The 22,971-nt window shown below is 41.1% G+C and overlaps 1 protein-coding gene across 1 annotated transcript in view; it reads right to left on the bottom strand.

The window, feature by feature from the left end:
- cacna2d4 (calcium voltage-gated channel auxiliary subunit alpha2delta 4) overlaps positions 1 to 22,971 on the bottom strand; it is a 177,337-nt gene that overhangs the window by 119,175 nt on the left and 35,191 nt on the right. Inside the window, exons 13-17 of the mRNA XM_033038369.1 lie at positions 17,181 to 17,259; positions 12,731 to 12,864; positions 10,480 to 10,557; positions 8,766 to 8,846; positions 4,408 to 4,482 (exon numbers count right to left, since the gene is read on the bottom strand). Of these exons, the coding sequence (XP_032894260.1) occupies positions 4,408 to 4,482; positions 8,766 to 8,846; positions 10,480 to 10,557; positions 12,731 to 12,864; positions 17,181 to 17,259 (447 nt within the window). The remainder of the gene's footprint in view (positions 1 to 4,407; positions 4,483 to 8,765; positions 8,847 to 10,479; positions 10,558 to 12,730; positions 12,865 to 17,180; positions 17,260 to 22,971) is intronic.

Below are 22,971 nucleotides of genomic sequence, written 5' to 3'. Positions count from 1 at the left end.
TCCTGTGGTGTTAATTGGGCACATTCAATAGCACCGTGCCTGAAAGAGAAACCAGTTTTACAAAAATAAAACCAGGTTCACGGAGTGTTAATGTCTGTGTGAATATGTAAAGAGTAGCTGCAGATACGGTATCTCAAGGTCCTGTCCCACCTGCCGGTTTTGCCAGAGTGTCGCCAAACGATTTTGAACATTTCAAAATCCAGCGGCGACAAAAGAAACGTTGCGAAACGTGAAAAAACACCGCGCATCAATACGTCGTCACGCCGCGTCATACGTCTTCATGCCGCGTATTTTTCGGTGACCTGATACATCAGTCAATGATGCCAGCAGGCGCCGAAAAAAATCGCCAAGTGGGACAGGCCCTTTAGAGGCTTCACTTGCTCTAGTTACTACATCACCTCAAGGTTCTGCAAGCAGCCTCCCCCTTTTCCCATCTACCTGTTACCCCTTAACATCAAATAAAATGACAGCATCAATTCCCATCTTATTTTTTTTAGTGTCAGGGTCGCCCTCACCGTCTCATAAACCATTTATAATTGTGTTATCCAAGTCCTAGCTCACCTCCAATCCCGTTCACCCATTACCCTGTGATTGCTGATCTACCCAGGGTCTAAGTTAACATCACCTTGATATCAAAATAGCCATCGTTATCAGCTTCGCCCCCTCCCTCTTTGCCATCTCCTCCAACACCAGACCTCGGATGTCTTCACTTCTCCAATGTTGATCTCTTGATCATCACGGTGGTTGTATGTTCCAGTAATGGCAGATGTGACGAGTGCTGCCAAAGCCCTAAGTTTAGAAATCACCTGCGCTAAATGTCTCTGCCCCTCTTCTTTACAGAGGCTCCTTAAAACCTACCTCTGAACTATCTTTGGGTCATCTGCCCGAACGTATATTTGTGTGGTTCAGCATCAGATAAGATACTACTCTTTAATGTGATCAGACATGATCGCATTGAATGGCGGTGCTGTCTCGAAGGGCTGAATGTCCTACTCCTGCACCTATTGTCTATAGTCTAATGTGCCTGTGGGTGCGTTGGGCCGAAGGGCCTGTTTCCACACTGGATCACTCTATGACACTATGACTCCATTAGGAGTGAACATTTAGAAAGCCCTTTTTATGGGGTTTTTTTGCTGCTACCAATCAGATCCACCTTACACTTGCTTCAATTTACAGGTGAACATTTAATCACTTTTTTTACTTTCATTATTTAAAATGCATTTTATTTTTATAATGTTGAGGTTCAGGGATTATTTTTCTTTGTGTCACTAGTTGTGGGCGTCTCCATGGCAACTCAGTAGTGTGGGGGTGTCCAACAAATGAAGCAATTCCACCATCATACTTTCAGTCCTTGTATTAATGAACAAAGCAGATGTGGAGCTGTGATGGGCCAGCGTGTAATTTCTTAAAGATTGCCTGCAAGAATTCAGAATTTTATTTAATGAAGAACAACTCTATTTGCTTCCTTTTGATCATGCCATTATCTTAAAGGGGTGATGTTTCTCTTACTCTAGCTGGATAGCACAAGTAACCATATAACCATATAACAATTTCAGCACGGAAACATAGAAACATAGAAAATAGGTGCAGGAGTAGGCCATTCGGTCCTTCGAGCCTGCACCGCCATTCAATATGATCATGGCTGATCATCCAACTCAGTATCCTGTACCTGCCTTCTCTCCATACCCCCTGATCCCTTTAGCCACAAGGGCCACATCTAACTCCCTCTTAAATACAGCCAACGAACTGGCCTCAACTACCTTCTGTGGCAGATAATTCCAGAGATTCACCACTCAGCCCTTCTAGTCCGTGCCAAACACTTATTCTCCCCTAGTCCCATCCCCTAGTCCCATCAGACCATAACCCTCCATTCCTTTCCCATCCATATAACTATCCAATTTATTTTTAAATGATAAAATCGAACCTGCCTCCACCACCTCCACTGGAAGCTCATTCCACACAGCTACCACTCTCTGAGTAAAGAAGTCCCCCCTCATGTTACCCCTAAACTTCTGTCCCTTAATTCTCAAGTCATGTCCAGTAAATGTTTTAAGGTAAATTTAAGGTAAAGTAAATTTTAAGAATACAAGAATGATCAGTGGGTTCACTAATTCTTCTTCCTAGGCAGTCCCGTTGGATTGATAATGGCCTGGTTCAATTCAGTTCTGAGGATTCTGAGATGGCTGATGAAGCTAACATAGGATTCACAGACTCCCTCATAAATGAGGCTAGAGTGACAGGGTGAGAAAGATGGGTGTGTCGTTTCACCATTTTGAACATTAGTAGTCAAGGGATTCCCACAAGTGACAAGGAGCATTTAAGTTCATCCGTTAACATTGTCCTCTATCCTCATGGTAATTCTGTGAGAAGACTTGGAATAAACGTTCTAATTTGGGAATCTTATGTTAGACATGTGAGTGAGATAGGTAGACAAAAATGCTGGAGAAACTCAGCGGGTGCAGCAGCATCTATGGAGCGAAGGAAATAGGCAACGTTTCGGGCCGAAACCCTGAAGGAAATAGGCAACGTTTCGGGCCGAAACCCTGAAGGAAATAAGCAACGTTTCGGGCCGAAACGTTGCCTATTTCCTTCGCTCCATAGATGCCGCCTCACCCGCTGAATTTCTCCAGCATTTTTGTCTACCTTGGATTTTCCAGCATCTGCAGTTCCTTCTTAAACATGCTAAGATGTGCTGCATTTTTAGGTCAGTTTCATTTAGAGAGTCATAGACTTTGGTGCTGTGCTGTAACATTAGGGAACATAATAAATAATCAGCAGTATTTATGCCTTTAGATTTTTGCTAAAAAGACTGTGGGTTAAATAAAATAGCCAACAAACCAGATAGGATCCCCAATGCATAATTAACATATCTGTGTTCAGTGAAATGCAGACAGCACATCAATTCCATGCTGCCAGCTCATTATAAAGATTTCTACATGCAGCCAGAATTGCCCACGCTTTTTGCTGGCACCACACGCCAGCAGGAGGCTTTAGTATCATTATTGACTTGCACTACTTGAAGCAAACAAGGGAAGGTGTATTTCAGATGAATTTGTTTTGTTAGTTCTACAACTAAATCAGTCCTGAGTTTAAAAAAAAAGTAAAGTTGTTGAAATGTTACTTTTTCTCACAGAGAGTTGTGAGTCTGTGGAATTCTCTGCCTCAGAGGGCGGTGGAGGCCGGTTCTCTGGATACTTTCAAGAGAGAGCTAGATAAGGCTCTTAAAGATAGCGGAATCAGGGGATATGGGGAGAAGGCAGGAACGGGGTACTGATTGTGGCTAAAGGAATCAGGGGGTATGGAGAGAAGGTAGGTACAGGATACTGAGTTGGATGATCAGCCATGATCACATTGAATGGCGGGTGCTGGCTCGAAGGGACGAATGGCCTACACCTGCATCTATTGTCTATTGTCTATTAATAACCTGAAGACTCCGCTTGATAGATACTCCCTGACCTGCTGAGTATTTCTAGCATTTTTAAGTATGAACCATCGGAAATAGTCGGCAGCTAGATTTTTGATCAATGGTGGAGTGTAAATGAGGAGACTTCCTCTTTCTTGGGGGGAGACTGTTCCTCCAAACTTGCAATGACAAAATTGTGGGAACCGGCAGTTTCAGAAGGTAAAGGCACGGATATAGTGCCAGAAGAAACTTAGCACATCACATGCGAGCCAAGACCAATAATTACATCTTCAAATGCCATTCTAAGTGGATTGCTCTTCCAGTCAAACCCAGTTCAATTGACCTCACCCCATCTCCCACCAACATCACATCCCACTGCGTGTAATACTTGCAGCTACTTAATTAGAGGACGGGTCTATACATGGTAGCACTGGGCATGTGTACTGCAGCCAAGGCAGAGAATACAGATAGCCCGGGTCCTGGGAATCTTGAGCAAGTTGATGGTTGACTGATAATTCTATGCATTTCAGGGAAGAAGCAGCCTGAGGAGGAAGCATTGCTCACCCTAATGTAAGAAAAGTTGTAATTTTACTTGTGACAGTTACGAGGTGCACTTTGCTACATTATATATTTTCCTCCCTGCTTGCTCAAAGTGCATCGGAGATCTATCCACAAATTAGGGAGACTCTTATACAATCATTTAGAATTAACAGCTCGGGTGCCAAAGTCAGGATTTCCTCTATGCGAAGTGGAAAACAGATATTCATTCCTTTTTTGATTGTTCAATGTGTAATTGCATTGTCTTTTTAAACAGCAGTTGCAATCTTTTTTAAGACAGGTTACTTTCCAGCTTGCCATTAAGCACTGACTGCTCTTGCAAAGAACATGACCAGAAAGCTACCCTCCCACTCTAAACATCTCACATGGAATTAACTCATTTCATTCTGTTCCTTCCCATTGCAAATGTGTGTGTACATCCACATACAATGATTACAATGACTTACTAAAGGTCGGAGATCAGGATGGGCAAGGATGTAACCATTATTGGTATTCAGAAATGCGTAACCATGGACACCAAGCTGCATGAGAAAGCAAGATAAAGGGATGAACAATTTAAACAGCAGTGACAACTATGAAGTAAAGTCAATCACATTTTTTTTCCCTCTCTGTTTCTCCAAAGCTGATTATTTATCCAGTCTGGGATCAGGATGCACTTCATGTTGTTGCAACAATGGACAGTGCTCCCTGTTTATTTAGGTTTAGGTTTAGTAATGTCACGTCTACCGAGGTACAGAGAAAAGCTTTGTTTTGCATGCTAACAAATCAGATCAAACAATATTATACATTAATACAATCATGCCAAACGCAAGAGCAATAGGTATAGAAAAGCAAAAGATATACGGTGCAAAATAAGGTTTATCGCATCGTAGCGTACATTCCAATTTATTGTTGAAGATTATATAAACCTGTGCATGCATACCTATGGCTTGTGTTTCATGCTGCATCAGAACTTAAAGCGGGCACCGCTTGCTTTCAGATATAAAATAACCGTTACTAGAATTGTCCTCACCTTGTTACTGCTCCAGTAGGTGGCTGAATACTACCAATGTTGGTGAGGGTTACTGCAAAAATTAATTTAATACTGCGGCAATAACAGAAGTCAAGTTGTGAGGAAAATTATGGGATGAAAAGTAAATTTGCTGGATGAATGTTGATGAACCAGGAAAAAAAAATTGGAGAAAATAAAGTAGCCAAAGTGGCCCTGATTGAATAATGATAGATGTTAACCACAGTGATGAGGAGGATGGTGGGAGAACTATATCGAATTGGATGATGGGGCCATGTTCAATGGAGCAGGAATGTAAAAATGCAAAATGCAATGAAGAGGAATGACATTGGCACAGAAGTGTGGTTGTGTGAAATGGCCAAGTGGCTCGATGAGAAGACAAATTAGCAGTTGAGTTGCCGTTCTGATAAGATGGGGCAGTGGATCTGTCACAAATCTGAGTAAGCCAGTAAGATTTTAGTTTTTCCCATTTTTTGAATATAAACCATTACGGTATAAAAATACATCAGTTTTAAACACTCCTTTCCCTATCTAGCTGTTGGTGGTGTCACTATCTTCTTCAAAATTAATTTTTGGGAAATTTGGTTTTACCATCACCTCAAAAGGTCCCACCCCTTTTCCTAGCAAGACATCATTTTAACAAAGTAAGAAATTGCGGATTTTTAAAAATGTTAATAAAAAATATTTTTATTTTAAAGTTTTCATTCTTTGGAAATGAAGCAAGAAGGAAGAACCAACAGGTGGATGAAAGATTGGACAACTAAATATAAAAGAATGAAATTGTATTTGTTGATAAAGAACAGATGTGATAGCATTGAAGAGGTTGCAGGAGATATTCACTGGGATGGAGACAAAAGAGACTGCTGAATCTTGAGCAAAAATTCAACTGCTGGGGGAATTCAGCAGGTCAGATGGAAGGGAATTATTGCTGTTCATGTTGAGACTCTGCATTAGAATTGTGAGTGAAGAGGGAAAATAGACAAGGACAAACAGAGAAGGGGATGGGTATGATAGGGGGCCAGTAGATAATTGGTGCACTGCGGAGAGATAAAGGATGATGGACAGATGGAGGCAGATGAGTTAGGGGTGGATTGGATATTTGGGTAGTGAGTGGTTTGAGAAGGGAGAGGGAGGAGGACAGAGATGAGTGATGGGCGGCTGGAAAGGGATATGGGAACAAAAATGAGAGGACCAGGTTTGGATCGGAAGGAGACGAGGAGTGAACAAAGGAGGTAAGAGGCACCTGAAATTGGAAAACATTGTTCATACCGTTAGTCTGCAGACCACCCAAGTGGAATATGAGGTGTTGTTTTTTTCTAGTTTTCATTGGGTCTCACAGTGGCAGTGAAGAAGGCCAAAGATGGGCAGGTCTATGTGGGGATATGAATGGGAATCGAAATGATGAGCAACTGTGAGGTCAGGATGTTCATTAGGATAGAGTGCAGATGCAGACGTGCTGCAAACCTGGTCTGCTCCTGGTCTCATTGCTGCACAGCGAGCCACATCATGAGCACCAAATGTAGAACATCAGGTTGGAGAAGGTTACATGAATCTTTGCCTCATCTTTGAGTCACAGTGGAATCCATCAGTGCGTTGTATGGGATGGAAGGTCAACGTTATGAAGAGAGGCCGGAGAGGATAGGTCTGTTTTACCTGGAATTATGGTCAAGAGGGAACACAATGAAGAATGCTGAATTATAAGTGGTATAAATAGGGTAGACTCTAGGAAACTATTCTCCAAATCATAGAGAGATAAAACTAGAGGACATGGGTTTAAGAGTTTAGGGGCTGTGAGCGGGACATGTTTTACTCAGAGAGTGGTGAGTGCCTGGAATACACTGCTTAAGGAACTGGTGGAAGCATAATTGCTGACTTCAATTAAGAAATGTCTAGACAAGCACCTGAATTGCCTGCACATAGAAGGCTACATGTCAAGTGCTGGAAGATGGAATTAACACAAATGAGTACCAAACTGGTACTGTAGAGCCTACTTCCATGCTGTATCACTCTATTACTATAAAGCTGAATAATTTTGTCCTGACACCATTTACTGAAAGGGAAAGTTAATGCCCTGATGCATGAAGTGATAGCAAGAAAAATGCCCAATATAGAATTCTAAAGAATCCTCATAAGCGTGATGCTTTTCGCCTTGTTTGATAGGAAGTGGTGGTTGGTTGAACTGTGCATCTATTGAAAGCTCTTCCATTAGCTTATGTTTAATTCTCTAAATGTCATGCTGAATGTCTCTTGGGAGGGCACAGCATCAAGATAGAACACTACAGACACCACTCAGAATCCCTGTGTCAAACCAGAGTAACAAAAATGTACTTGAAGCATGGCTCCAATCTGCCTCCTGCTGCAAGACTCTCACACGAATCAGCACTTATCAAAACACCAGGAGCCACTGTGATATTGAGGAGCAGTTACGTATTAGTGAAAAAGAGAATATTACATCACACAGGTGGACACAAAATGCTGGAGAAACTCAGCGGGTGAGGCAGCAACTATGGAGAGAATGAATATGCGATGTTTCGGGTTGAGACCGAGAAACTCAGCGGGTGAGGCAGCATCTATGGAGAGAAGGAATAGGCGACGTTTCGGGTCGAGACCGAGAAACTCAGCGGGTGAGGCAGCATCTATGGAGAGAAGGAATAGGCGACTAGGCCTCACCCTCTGGTGAGGAATAGGCCTCACCCTCTGAGTTTCTCCAGCATTTTGTGTCTACCTTCGATTTTTCCAGCATCTGCAGTTCTTTCTTAAACAATACTGCACCACACACGTCCCATATTTGGGGAATGGAGACTATTCAGATTCAAGTCAATTAAATATTTTGAAAATATGAGATGCACAAAAGTCTGAAACAACCCCTGAAATATCTTGTGCTACTATTCTCATTCTTCTCTTCTTTCTCTTTTCTTTCTTTCTATTATAGGTTAAAGTTTATAAAAGGAAAAAAAAGAGAAGTTGTACACGAAATGTATTATGTTCCATATCATGATTAAGATTTTTTCTGTGGAGTAGGATTGTGGAACAGTTTGAATGTGGAGTTAAAGCAATGTCCAAACATGAACCAGTTCAAAATGACATACAAAAAACGTTTTTTTCACAAAGTACAGGTTAGTGTTTGTTTATTATTTTGTTTATTATTTATTATGTTTTTTGGTTACATACATATTATGGTTTTCATACATATTACTTGTAAGTGTATATCAGTTGTATGTATATATATGTTTGTATGCAGCTCTAAAAATTGTCTGGGGTATTATTATTATTAATTAATTAATTATTAAATATGGAAGAAGGGTTTAGGGAGAAGGGGTGAGATTAAATAAGTTATTCTTCTTCTCACTCCTTTTCGAGCTTGTAAAGAAAAAGTGTTGGACATTTAAATTTTGCTTTATGCTTTTCATTGCTTTGCAAATATTGCCTGGAATGTCCAATTGTTTGACTATTTCGATTTTGTTGTTGTTATTTATTCCTATTTATGTCTTTACTTGTTCGGAACAAATAAACAAATAAATAAATAAATAAAATGTATGTACAATGCTTCTAATAAAAAAATAAATTAAAAAAAAGGGGGGAAAAAAGAGAATTTTATTTTTTATTTTTAAAGAAATATCTTGTGTGGTGGAATATTCCTGACATCTATTTTCTGCTTAATTATTAAATCTGAACCTACTCATTTCTTATAAACTAGTAATGAAAGAATATAATGCAATACATTAATTAACGTCGAGCTTCAAACTTTTTCTGCTATTCTTCCAGACTTTAATCTTGAAGCAGTTTCCAACATACCTTATACCTTGGAGCTAACTTCAATAGTTCTCTCATTGGAACATCTGAACCCGCAACTCCCAGGAGAATACCACGTGCTCTCTATTGAGATATGAGAGGGCAAATTAAGTCACAAAAGATAAACATCTTAAAGTCACTGCCTTTATGAGAATGGAGCTTGGTAGAATAGTAAATAGTCCCTCGTGTAGGATAGTGGCTGGTCAGCGTGGACATGGTGTGCCGAAGGGCCTGTTTCTGCACTGTATCTCTAAACTATACTCGAATACAGAATACAGTACACCATTAGGTACAAACATAGAAGCATTAGGGAGATGTCTAATGTTGAGAATGGACCGGCTGGGCTTTTATACTCTGGAATTTAGAAGGATGAGAGGATATGTTATTGAAATATATAAGATTATTAAGGGTTTGGACACGCCAGAGGCAGGAAACATTTTCCCGATGTTGGCAGAGGCCAGAACCAGGGGCCACAGTTTAAGAATAAGGGGTAAGCCATTTAGAACGGAGATGAGAAAACACTTTTTCACACAGAGAGTTGTGAGTCTGTGGAATTCTATGGCTCAGAGGGCGGTGGAGGCCGGTTCTCTGGAAACTTTCAAGAGAGCGCTAGATAGGGCTCTTGAAGATAGCGGAGTCAGGGGAAATGGAAAGAAGGCAGGAACGGGGAACAGGATTGTGGATGATCAGCCATGATCACATTGAATGGCGGTGCTGGCTTGAAGGGCCGTATGGCCTCCTCCTGCACCTATTGTCTATTGTCTATATCACTCCATATTGTTACTATTATAAAATGCAGTTGTCATTTTGAGCTTGAATGCTTCGTATGGTGCGTACATACATTGGACTGAACCTGGATTAGTTATCACCGAGAGAGGGTGACACAGTGGTGCAGCAGAACAATTGCTGCCTGACAGAGACCCGGGTTCGATCCTGACTACGGATGCTGTCTGTATGGAGTTTGTACGTTCTCCCCGTGACCTGCGTGGGTTTTCTCCAGGTGCTCCGGTTTCCTCCCGTACTCCAAAGACATACAGGTTTGTAGGTTAATTGGCTTAGTATAATTGTAAATAGTGTAGGATAGTGGTAGTGTGCTGGGATCGCTGGTCGGCGTGGACTCGGTGGGCCGAAGGGCCTGTTTCTGCGCTGTATCTCTAAACTATACCAGATGGTCAGTACGCCATTAGTTACAAACTTAGAAGCATCAGGGAGATGCCTAATGTTGAGAAACAGGTGAAAGACATGAAGCATTTTGCTAGGAAGGAATTTCAATTTGTTACTGTCACTGAGAATTGCGATCCACACTTCAGCTATAATGATTCATCTGCGATTTAGAACCATTGAGCCAAAGTTAATTAGGTGTTCCAGTGGTGGGAGTAATGGGCATTGGCTGCTATTCATAATTGTCCAGCATTATCTGAGGTAATTTTGAAAATTTGTATCACTGGATTTGATCACTGGACTAGTTGGAATCACTCAATGACAATCAGAAGACTGAGTACATCTGAGATGTTTGTTGCCATGTTTTACAATTACAGGACTGATTGCATCCAATATAATGTGAGGGAAAGTTATGTATCATTTCAGTTTATATCTTTTCTAAATTAATTCCCAAAGCGATATCTATGCTGCTTGGATTGTTATCGTCTGATGATTAACACTGACAAGTCTATAGAAACTAAGGCTGAGCAGAGGGGTGATGATGAATGGCACTTACCGTTTCATTTTTTCTGCTGAAGACTGGCATAGCCACTGTTGTCATGAGCATCAGACTCCGTGCAGCTGTTTTAAACAGCTGTCAAATAAACAGATGATTAGATATAAATAAAAACACCTGGTTGCACCGGGTTGCAAAGATAACACAGGTGGGTAGGGCATGAAACTGCTCCAGGACCTCTGATTATAAAATGGATCTCAAGTGAAATAGACCACAAGGCATGATGTCTATGCTAATATTTAAAACATGATGGGTTAAGAGATAGGTTCTAACAAATCATACAATCTTATGAATGTACACAGAAAACACAAGATGTCAGACAGTGTCATAATAATAATAATAATAATATCTTTTATTGTCATTGCACGTCAGTGCAACGAGATTTAGTGTGCAGCTCCACTGATGTACAAGAAAGGTAAATAAATACAATACATAAATAAGCAAGCTGAATTGATTGACGTGACCATCTGAGGGAGACTGTCCAAAGGGGGTGGGTGGGGGGGCACTCATTAGGGCAAGGTGGGAAATGGGAAGGGCAACACTTCACACTCTGAAGAAGGGTTTCGGCCCGAAACGTCGCCTATTTCCTTCGCTCCATAGATGCTGCTGCACCCGCTGAGTTTCCCCAGCAATTTTGTGTACCTTCGATATTCCAGCATCTGCAGTTCCCTTTTGAACACTTCACTGTATATTGTTTGTGGTTAAACAGAAATTAAGTTCTTGAGTGAAAACATGTCCTATTTCTCCAACAAACTACCCAAGTGAGATTGCATGATCCAGATGTACTGTTTTGCAAAACACTGCATGAAGTGTCTATTATAGGATTGTTTTCTGAAACTCACACCGCTAAGAGACATCTCAGCTTACGAAGCCTTTGCACGCCAAGCTTTCAGTTTGAGAAATCAAAATAAACCATTTGCAGAATTACTTAATGGGAGCAATTTTTTTTCAGGACATCTTAGAAAGATCGGCATTATTGAGTTAACTGCAAACATGTGAATCTTTAATATTTGGTTTGTAACCTTTGAAGAAATTTCTGGCTATGTTATTCTGCTTTCCTAAGCAATGAATAAATATGACCAACTTCATGCAGTTCACATTATACAAACACACCACCACTTTATATACTCACAACACATGTTCAAGGCAATGACAATTGATTTCAGAAATCAACATAAACGTCCATAGACCGTAGCAGTTAGCATTGATGAGGATGATAGGGTAAAGGGACAATGAGAATGAGCACAGGACAAGGATTGAGGAGAGTCTATTACCACTGGGAAGTTACAGAATATTGAGCCACATAGACAACAGAATGATAAAAAAACAATAACTGATAAAATGGATCAAACAGGTGAGAAAGTTATATAAAATTAGATTGCACCATCTATTTGCACCATTTGTCGATCATGAGGAAGAAATTATATTTATATTATAATAGACTATTACATTTTAAATAACTGACCATTGTATCCGAACAACACGACATAATCTAAAGAACACAGGACTCCTTTTCCTCAGGATATTTCCTTGATTTCCTCTCAGATCCAAGATCTTGCTGAATTGGTGGAAGTACTGCAGGTAAGCAATGCCAAAACCAGGGCACTGCTGGCTCTGCAGGCCCATTATGGCAGTCTATGCAACCACTATTATTCTGTTTTCTGTTCTATTCTTAACCTAAATTATTTTTTACAACAAAGGTGGTGAAAGGCAACAAATCAGATCAGCCACAATCTTATTAAAGGAGCAAAGCGACCGACTCCTATCCCTGATTCATCAGTTTATAAGAGATCCCAGGGATGGTACATTATTACAGCAGATAAAATTAACATAAAGAATAACATAAAGGGGCAGCATGGGGGGGGTAGCGGTAGAGTTACTGCCTTACAGCGCCAGAGACCCGGGTTCGATCCTGACCATGGATGGTGTTTGTACGTTCTCCCCAGGACCTGTGTGGGTTTTCTCCGGGTGCTCTGGTTCCCTCCCACACTACAAAGGTGTACAGATTTGTAGGTTAATTGATTTCCCTAAAACTGTAAATTGGCCCTAGTGTGTGTTAGATAGTGTACGTGTGCAGGGATCGCTGGTCTGCGTGGACTCGGTGGGCCAAAGGGCCTGTTTCCGCTCTAAAGTAAGCGAAACATAATAAATTAAAGTTCCTTACTTTTCTACAAAGGAGTACAATGTAATGACCTACGCGATTGACGTTGGCATATACTTGATCACACGCTATGGTAGAAGAGAAACTTACCGCTTTGTTCATGTACGCCTCTGTCCATATAATGTCATGATCATGATTAATCACCATTGGGCGGCTGAGAACATGAAGGTATTCCATGACATTTTCTTGAACACCAGCCAGTGTTGAAATGTGAGTATAATATCCTGAAATCAATTAACATATGATCGTCAAGTTACTTTTATAAGTTACTAGAATTTAAAATGAACAAAATAAAGACAGTAGGTACACAAAAAAGCTGGAGAAACTCAGCGGGTGCAGCAGCATCTATGGAGCGAAGGAAATAGGCAACGTTTCGGGCCGAAACCCTTTCGGGTTTCGGGCCGAAACGTTGCCTATTTCCTTCAGGGTTTTGGCCTGAAACGTTGCCTATTTCCTTCGCTCCATAGATGCTGCTGCACCCGCTGAGTTTCTCCAGCTTTTTTGTGTACCTTTGATTTTCCAGCATCTGCAGTTCCTTCTTAAACAAAATAAAGACAGTAATTTATTATGGCTACTATTGCCAATGCTTACTTTGTTTAGTCGCCTCTTAACTGTTACTGAATATCTGAATTGAAAGTTTGGTGAATACTTTCTTATTTTATTTTATTCTTTTTTTTTTTTTTTTCACTGCTGTGCTTTCAATGTTTAGTCACAAGGGGGCATTATAAAGTCCACCGTATAGCAAAGGCGCATCTTCAAAAGCCAAAAAAATGAGGGAGGCATGGGCCTTCCTATATTTAGGCACTACTGTTGGGCAGCCAATGCTAGATCTCTGATTTACTGGCAATGGGGATTCCCAGATGAACCTTTGGTGAATACTTTCAATGGTAGATTTCTGCGTGAAGGCAGAATCATCGTCAACTTCAATTATAATTCTTATTTTTAGATTTAAAACAAAAATGAATCGTTTTTTTCCATAAAATTTGGGCTCCATTCATTAACTATCTGAAGGGATAGATTGGCACTGCACGAGCACCCAGCTGAAACTTGAACTCAGGAATAGATGAAAAGCTATACTTTTTAACCTACGAACCTATCTCCATTGATGTATTACAGGTAACCCATTCCACCTCCCTTGTTTTTCTGTTGTGTTTTTTTTTACTTTCTTTTTTATTTGTAACTTTCTACCCTCTCTTTTTCCCTCTTTCTATAAAAAATAAAAACACTAGAAGCAGAAGTAATTGATAATGGAAAATTTTAATAATGTATGACTGATGTATATGAAAAGTTTTTTTTAACTATAATATGTAACTACATTTTATAATATGTCTACTTCTAATAAATAAATAAAAAAACAAAAAAAAAAAAAAAAATGAATCGGTGGGGAGGTTGCAGTATGTGGAGGGATCTGAATAAAGCATTCTCGCTGGTTACAGTTAGTATTTTTGATACATTAATGTAACATTTTTCCCCAAAAGAGTTTGAGAATTGAGGAGGTTTTATTTCTCAAAAGAGTTTATCAGAACATTAAAAAGTAACACCAGTAAAAATAATAAGTACTTTCAGAAACAATGCGAATAAATACTCAAATTTAAACAAATCCAAGAACAGGATAGAAAATTTGAATTTGATGAATGTTTCTTTAGAGAGCTGGCACGACATGACAATGGCCACCTCATGTGTTGGGAAATTCTCTTAATTCTTTGTCATCTAAAGCGCCATTTCTTACATTTCAGAGCGTGTAAAATGGTAAAATTATGAAAGGTGCCGTAATAATGCAAATTCTTTATTTTCTATCTCAGGGTATCAACAACAACAATTAGCGAAGATGACAACAATCTTAATCAAGGAGGTCGGTTTAAATAATATCTTAAAGGAGGAAATGAATGACCTTTAAGGCAGAAAATCTGCTTTCATTATCTGTCAGTCTAGTAGCAGCATGGCCTAGTTCTGCTCCTATTTTTCTATTCTTGACTGTCCTCTTGCATAAAACATACAGTATAACAGTGCAGCCCGGGTCAGTGTGGCCCTATAGCTCACAATGCCTGTGACAAACTCTTTACTGTCCTCGGAAATGGAGTTATCTGTTTATTTATATCAAACTGTTGCATTAACACAAAGAGAGGACAACATTGGACAACCCTGCATTGACTTTTGCACTGAATTTGGATATTGTCACATCTCATAGAAACATAGAAAATAGGTGCAGGAGTAGTCCATTCAGCCCTTCGAGCCTACACCGCCATTCAATATGATCATGGCTGATCATCCAACTCAGTATCCTGTACCTGCCTTCTCTCCATAACCCCTGATCCCTTTAGCCACAAGGGCCACATCTAGCTCCCTCTTAAATATAGCCAATGAACTGACCTCAACTACCTTCTGTGGCAGAAAATTCCACAGATTCACCTTTTTTTCTCATCTCGGTCCTAAAAGACTTCCCCCTTATGTGACCCCTTGTCCTGGACTTCCCCAACATCGGGAACAATCTTCCTGCATCTAGCCTGTCCATCTGTGTCACACGCTGTCTTTACTTGAATGTATTACTGTTCCTGTTGCAGGTCTAAAACCAGGAACTGCCTTTCCACCAGTATTGTGGGAGAACTTTCGCCAGAAGGATTACAATGGCCATATCTTGAAAAATGAATGGGATGGGGAGGAGGACTGGAATCAGGAACACAGTAGTACGAGGATGGTCTGATGAACAATGAAGCAGGTTGAGAAATATGTGAAGGAACTGGTTAGCTTTGTCAATGTCAGAACTCTTGTCTGTCCCTTCAGTCTTATGGCATATGTTATCACGTGTTTATATAAGCTTTGAGCACTATGAACTGCTTCACTATGAAACAGGCATAGATGGCGTTTGAATATTGTTCTAACCTGTACCATTAGTTCTACCTATGACAGTTTTCCATTCACAGAAGAAACCATGCTTACAACTTATTTTATTGCGTTATAAGTAGGGGCAATAATTAAATGTCACAATTATTATAGTATATCAGTTGTTAAGAATTCCACACTGATTTATTAGCTAAAGTGAAACTTAGTTTGCACTATTTTTCATAAATCACGTTTGCTTATAATGTATAATGTCTGCAATCTTTAAAGATTGTTGATTCTCTTTACATTGTAGAACATGACGGATTTTGCTTTTAGGGGAGGACGACTAATGATACTAATAATATTTTAATAGTTGACAGTCCTCATAACATGAATCCCCAAGGATTCCCTAGAAACCTTTAAATGAGAGGATCATGCCAAGAGTTTTATTGAGGTTGTGTATGTTTTAGATCTTTTTAAAATGGAGGATGTCTCTTCTAACAAAAGACTTTCAGAAGCAAAATGGAGAAAAGACACAATGATGAGTTCTGCCAAAAATGTCTGATATATGCTTTAATACTACATAAAAATAGAGATGTGATTCCAAACCTAAGAGACTTGGTATATTGTTCAAGAAGGAACTGCAGATGCTGGAAAATCGAAGGTACACAAAAATGCTGGAGAAACTCAGCGGGTGCAGCAGCATCTATGGAGCGAAGGAAATAGGCAACGTTTCGGGCCAAAACCCTTCTTCAGACTTGGTATATTATTGGTTTGCACAAAATTGTTCCATTCTAAGAATCTAAAGGATTTCTACCCCCGGAAAAATAAAAAGAGAAATGTAGATGGAAAGTGTAATTCCTGTTGCAAGTGGGCATAATTTAAAGGACAATTGAGGAGAAATTCTACAAATCATAGATCACGGATGGCTGTCGTAGAAAATTGAATTATCATTAATATTGAAAATATCCCAGTGATTTTCTTTCGCTGCTTGTACCAAAGTATCTTCTTCATCAGCGAACCTCGACAGCAAAATTGAGAATAATTCTTCATCACATTTACACCTCCACATTTTGCTCTACGTTGCCGTACAACGGAGATATGCTATTACATAAATTAGAATCGATTTTTCTTAATTGGAACATAAAAGTCCTCGCTTTCATGCTTTCTGCCATGAGCTGTGGATTCTGCCTTTTTGGCGTTCGCTAAACATCTAACTTGCGATGTATATTCCCCATTTACGAAGAGACATTTATAGTTATTTCATAACCTTATACTTATATAACTTTGGAATATTGTGTACATTTATAAAGCTGAAAATGGCTAACCGAAATAGTATGTGTAGCATAAGTTGGCAACGGGCACTAGGAAATTGTACAGTTTCAGCTAAGGGCTGTGATTATACAGAAACTCAAAAGATGGAGCAGATATAGGGTTTCAAGTTTGGTTTCTACAGCACTGAACCAGAAATAGCCTGAAATATAGGGTCACAGTGTCAGAGGGTAGTAAAATATGGAAGAGCATATAGCCCACCATGTCTGTGACAATCGTCATACCTTTCGATACTATTCCCACCCTGCTTGCATTTTTTCCATATCCCTCTATGCCCTATAAGAAATTTGGAACTCACTTCATTGATATTACTTGCATATGTGTTACAAATACCCAATATCTATCTAAAACTGATTTTCTCAAGGTTGTTCAAAGCCAGATTTCTTACCTTTGTTGTTGCATGCTATCCACTTTACTTGTTCAGCGAATGTTACTTCCCGGCCAATCAGATATGTAAATAGACGCACCTGTCAAGAAAAGTTAAGTATGGTGGATGCAAATAGCAAAGGTACATCAAGAAAGCAGCCAAGTGGTTTGCAGACTGGTGCACCCATTCTTTGCAGATTTAAACAAATTAATTCTTAAATCCTATTTCATCTTTAAGTCCTTTGTTCAGTTCAGCTTGTTTTGCTATTCCTCATTCACTTGATAACTTCTACACCATTATTGATATTTCTTTTGCAACTTATTTTGATGACATGAATAACCTTTCACTGATCTGATGCACAAAATGCATTTATTTCAACACGCAGCAAAAACACACGATGCATGACAAATGAAAATACCCAAGGCAGGAATATTTTGCTTGTAACCAGAAAGCACCCCAAAATTCCAAACAAATATACAGCAGATTTGCAATAAAATCTCCTTTAACCACATGACAAAATTTTCTTAAAATAAAGGGCCGCCCACATCATTGCAGCTTCCAGGATACATTGCAATATTGCTACCAAATGGATAATAAAGAAAACTATGAACCAAGGACATCCATCCAATCTGAATTTTACATGCCAATATCCAACTGAAAAAGTTGCTACATATGCAGACTCAGAACTGCTGTAGCTTTGGGAGCAACAACAGCAGCAGCAGGAGGAGGAGATTAGCAAGAGATACGACTGATTAGCTCTAGCCCAAGTGGGAGGAGAGAAGTGAAAACAGTTTAAGTACAGGTCAAGGACGGGCAGACTTGACTCAGAACTGCTGTAGCTTTGGGAGCAACAACAGCAGCAGCAGGAGGAGATTAGCAAGAGATACGACTGATTGGCTCTAGCCCAAGTGGGAGGAGAGAAGTGAAAACAGTTTAAGTACAGGTCAAGGACAGGCAGACTTGACTCAGAACTGCTGTAGCTTTGGGAGCAACAACAGCAGCAGTAGGAGATTAGCAAGAGATACGACTGATTGGCTCTAGCCCAAGTGGGAGGAGAGAAGTGAGTCAGTGCTGGGGAAACAGCTGAAAACTGAGGAATTTGTAAATTGGTAAATCAGGCAATTTATCAGTCAATTTAAGTAAGACTGCTCTTAGGGAGCGGCAGTGAGTGAAGTGCCCTGTGAGAAAAGTGTGAGTCTTTGGCTCGAGAGTCCCTGTGAGAAAAGTGTGAGTCTTTGGCTCGAGAGTCTTCGGAGAGGAGGCTGAGGAGAGGAGACTATGCAAAACACTGCAGAGGGAGAGACGAAAGAAGGAGATGTCAGGCAAGCTGATTCAGTGCGATGCTTGCAGTATGTGAGAGGTCAAGGACACCGCTGGTGCCTCTGGCTGCTACAAATGCGAAAAGTGCATCCAGGTAGAGCTCCTGAAGGGCCGTGTTGGGGAACTGGAGAAGCAAGTGGATGACCTCCGGTTCGTCTGAGAAACGGAGTCGTTCCTCGACAAGTCCTACAGTACGATTGTTACACCTAAGGTACTGGAAGAGAGAAGGTGGGAGACAGTGAGAACGGGAGGGAAGCATGGAATGCCAACGTCCCCGGGGGTTGTACCTCTTGTGAACAGGTTCACCCACTTAGAAGCTGTCGGGACAGAAGAGGTGTTTACACTGGGTGGCGGACTGGCTTGTGATGCGAATAGGGCTGTTGAGCCAAAACCAAAAAGGCCTAAGGCAGGCAACGCCATTGTAGTGGGAGACTCCATTGTGAGAGGTACGGACAGGGGTTTCTGCGGCAACAGACGGGATGCGAGGATGGTGTGCTGCCTTCCTGGTGCCAGGATCCAGGATGTCACGGACAGAGTGCAGAAAATCCTCAAGGGCGAAGGTGAACATCCGGAAGTGGTAGTGCATGTCGGCACAAACGATGTCGGAAAGAAGGGGATGAATATTCTGCAGCGTGACTTTAGAGAGCTCGGAAAAATGCTGAAAAGCAGGACCTCCAGGGTTGTTATCTCTGGTTTGCTTCCAGTTCCTCGTGCTGGCGAGAGCAGGAACAGGGAGATACGGGACCTGAACGTGTGGCTGAGGAACTGGTGCACGGGGCAGGGATTTAGATTCTTAGATCACTGGGATCTGTTTTGGGGTAAGGGGGAACTGTACAAAAGGGACGGATTGCATCTTAACAGGTGTGGGACCAGCATTCTGGCAGGCAGGTTTGCCACTGCTACACGGGTGGTTTTAAACTGAATAAGGGGGGTGGGGTGTCGAATGGGCTAGTGGAGGATGGAGTTAAAGGGAAAGGGTTTCTTAAATGTGTGAGCGTAGAGACAGAGGGGTGTAAAATGAGGGTAGAAGCAATAGGTAGCAAGGTGAAAAGTAAAAGTGGCAGGCCGGAAAATCCAGGGCAAAAATCAAAAAGGGCCACTTTTCAACAAAATTGTATAAGGGGTAAGAGTGTTGTAAAAACAAGCCTGAAGGCTTTGTGTCTCAATGCAAGGAGCATTCGTAATAAGGTGGATGAGTTGAATGTGCAGATAGCTATTAATGACTATGATATAGTTGGGATCACGGAGACATGGCTCCAGGGTGACCAAGGCTGGGAGCTGAACATCCAGGGATATTCAATATTCAGGAGGGATAGAGAGAAAGGAAAAGGAGGTGGGGTAGCGTTGCTGATTAGAGAGGAGATTAACGCAATGGAAAGGAAGGACATTGGTTTGCAGGATGTGGAATCGGTATGGGTAGAGCTGTGAAACACTAAGGGGCAGAAAACGCTGGTGGGTGTTGTGTACAGGCCACCTAACAGTAGGAGTGAAGTTGGAGATGGTATCAAACAGGAAATTAGAAATGCGTGCGACAAAGGCAAAACCGTTATAATGGGTGACTTCAATCTACATATAGATTGGGTGAATCAAATTGGCAGGGGTGCTGAGGAAGAGGATTTTTTGGAATGTATGCGGGATAGTTATCTAAATCAACATGTAGAGGAACCAACGAGAGAGCAGGCTATTTTAGACTGGGTATTGAGTAATGAGGAAGGGTTAGTTAGCAGTCTTGTTGTACGTGCCCCCTTGGGCAAGAGTGACCATAATATGGTTGAGTTCTTCATTAGGATGGAGAGTGACATTGTTAATTCAGAAACAATGGTTCTGAACTTAAAGAAAGGTAACTTTGAGGGTATGAGACGTGAATTGGCCAAGATTGACTGGCAATTAATTCTAAAAGGGTTGACGGTGGATATGCAATGGAAGACATTTAAAGACTGCATGGATGAACTACAAAAATTGTTCATCCCAGTTTGGCAAAAGAATAAATCAGGGAAGGTAGTGCAACCGTGGATAACAAGGGAAATCAGGGATAGTGTCAAAGCGAAGGATGATGCGTACAAATTAGCCAGAAAAAGCAGCATACCGGAGGACTGGGAGAAATTCAGAGACCAGCAGAGGAGGACAAAGGGCTTAATTAGGAAAGGAAAAATAGATTATGAAAGAAAACTGGCAGGGAACATAAAAACTGACTGCAAAAGTTTTTATAGATATGTAAAAAGAAAGAGATTAGTTAAAACAAATGTAGGTCCCTTGCAGTCAGAAACGGGTGAGTTGATCATGGGGAACAAGGATATGGCGGACCAATTGAATAACTACTTTGGTTCCGTCTTCACTAAGGAAGACATAAATAATCTGCCGGAAATAGCAGGGGACCGCGGGTCAAAGGAGTTGGAGGAATTGAGTGAAATCCAGGTTAGCCGGGAAGTGGTGTTGGGTAAATTAAATGGATTAAAGGCCGATAAATCCCCAGGGCCAGATAGGCTGCATCCCAGAGTACTTAAGGAAGTAGCTCCAGAAATAGTGGATGCATTAGTAATAATCTTTCAAAACTCTTTAGATTCTGGAGTAGTTCCTGAGGATTGGCGGGTAGCAAACGTAACCCCACTTTTTAAGAAGGGAGGGAGAGAGAAAACGGGGAATTACAGACCAGTTATTCTAACATCGGTAGTGGGGAAACTGCTAGAGTCAGTTATTAAAGATGGGATAGCAGCACATTTGGAAAGTGGTGAAATCATTGGACAAAGTCAGCATGGATTTACAAAAGGTAAATCATGTCTGACGAATCTTATAGAATTTTTCGAGGATGTAACTAGTAGCGTGGATAGGGGAGATCCAGTGGATGTGGTGTATCTGGACTTCCAGAAGGCTTTCGACAAGGTCCCACATAAGAGATTAGTTTACAAACTTAAAGCACACGGCATTGGGGGTTCAGTATTGATGTGGATAGAGAACTGGCTGGCAAACAGGAAGCAAAGAGTAGGAGTAAACGGGTCCTTTTCACAATGGCAGGCAGTGACTAGTGGGGTACCGCAAGGCTCAGTGCTGGGACCCCAGCTATTTACAATATATATTAATGATCTGGATGAGGGAATTGAAGGCAATATCTCCAAGTTTGCGGATGACACTAAGCTGGGGGGCAGTGTTAGCTGTGAGGAGGATGCTAGGAGACTGCAAGGTGACTTGGATAGGCTGGGTGAGTGGGCAAATGTTTGGCAGATGCAGTATAATGTGGATAAATGTGAGGTTATCCATTTTGGTGGCAAAAACAGGAAAGCAGACTTATCTAAATGGTGGCCGACTAGGAAAAGGGGAGATGCAGCGAGACCTGGGTGTCATGGTACACCAGTCATTGAAAGTGGGCATGCAGGTGCAGCAGGCAGTGAAGAAAGCGAATGGTATGTTAGCTTTCATAGCAAAAGGATTTGAGTATAGGAGCAGGGAGGTTCTACTGCAGTTGTACAGGGTCTTGGTGAGACCACACCTGGAGTATTGCGTACAGTTTTGGTCTCCAAATCTGAGGAAGGACATTATTGCCATAGAGGGAGTGCAGAGAAGGTTCACCAGACTGATTCCTGGGATGTCAGGACTGTCTTATGAAGAAAGACTGGATAGACTTGGTTTATACTCTCTAGAATTTAGGAGATTGAGAGGGGATCTTATAGAAACTTACAAAATTCTTAAGGGGTTGGACAGGCTAGATGCAGGAAGATTGCTCCCGATGTTGGGGAAGTCCAGGACAAGGGGTCACAGCTTAAGGATAAGGGGGAAATCCTTTAAAACCGAGATGAGAAGAACTTTTTTCACACAGAGTGGTGAATCTCTGGAACTCCCTGCCACAGAGGGTAGTCGAGGCCAGTTCATTGGCTATATTTAAGAGGGAGTTAGATGTGGCCCTTGTGGCTAAGGGGATCAGAGGGTATGGAGAGAAGGCAGGTACGGGATACTGAGTTGGATGATCAGCCATGATCATATTGAATGGCGGTGCAGGCTCGAAGGGCCGAATGGCCTACTCCTGCACCTAATTTCTATGTTTCTATGTTTCTAAAAGAACTCCAAAAATTGTGGTTAGCTGCATTTACTTTCCAAAAGCACAATAACTAAACAATGCCAACAAACCCCTGAACCCGACCACTCCGGTGGTTTTAGGTTATATTCTAACACTTTTACGAGTGTTCCTCAATCTGATGAGGATGCATGATGTGTGGCAATGAAAAGTCCTCATGATCCTGGTGTAAACTTGTGTTTTGGAAGAAGCAACTTTTCAGATTTTCTCTTGCATTCCCAAGTAGCAATTATATGTCAGCATTGCAGAGGGCTGTGAAGTTTGTCTTTATGGAGAGACAGTATGCACTGAGGTGTTTCCATTACGTTTAACCTGAGCAAACTGTTCTTGAAGCACTATTAGCCTCCACTCAACAGCTCATCCTATCAACTCTAATCAAACTATCTGTGGCTATTGCAGGAAAACGTGGGTTTGGAATGGAATAAC

This window comes from Amblyraja radiata, chromosome 19 (genome assembly GCF_010909765.2).
Source record: "Amblyraja radiata isolate CabotCenter1 chromosome 19, sAmbRad1.1.pri, whole genome shotgun sequence".
NCBI lineage: Eukaryota > Metazoa > Chordata > Chondrichthyes > Rajiformes > Rajidae > Amblyraja > Amblyraja radiata.
Note: the sequence above shows the minus strand (reverse complement) of the source record. Positions and strands in the feature narration are given on the sequence as shown.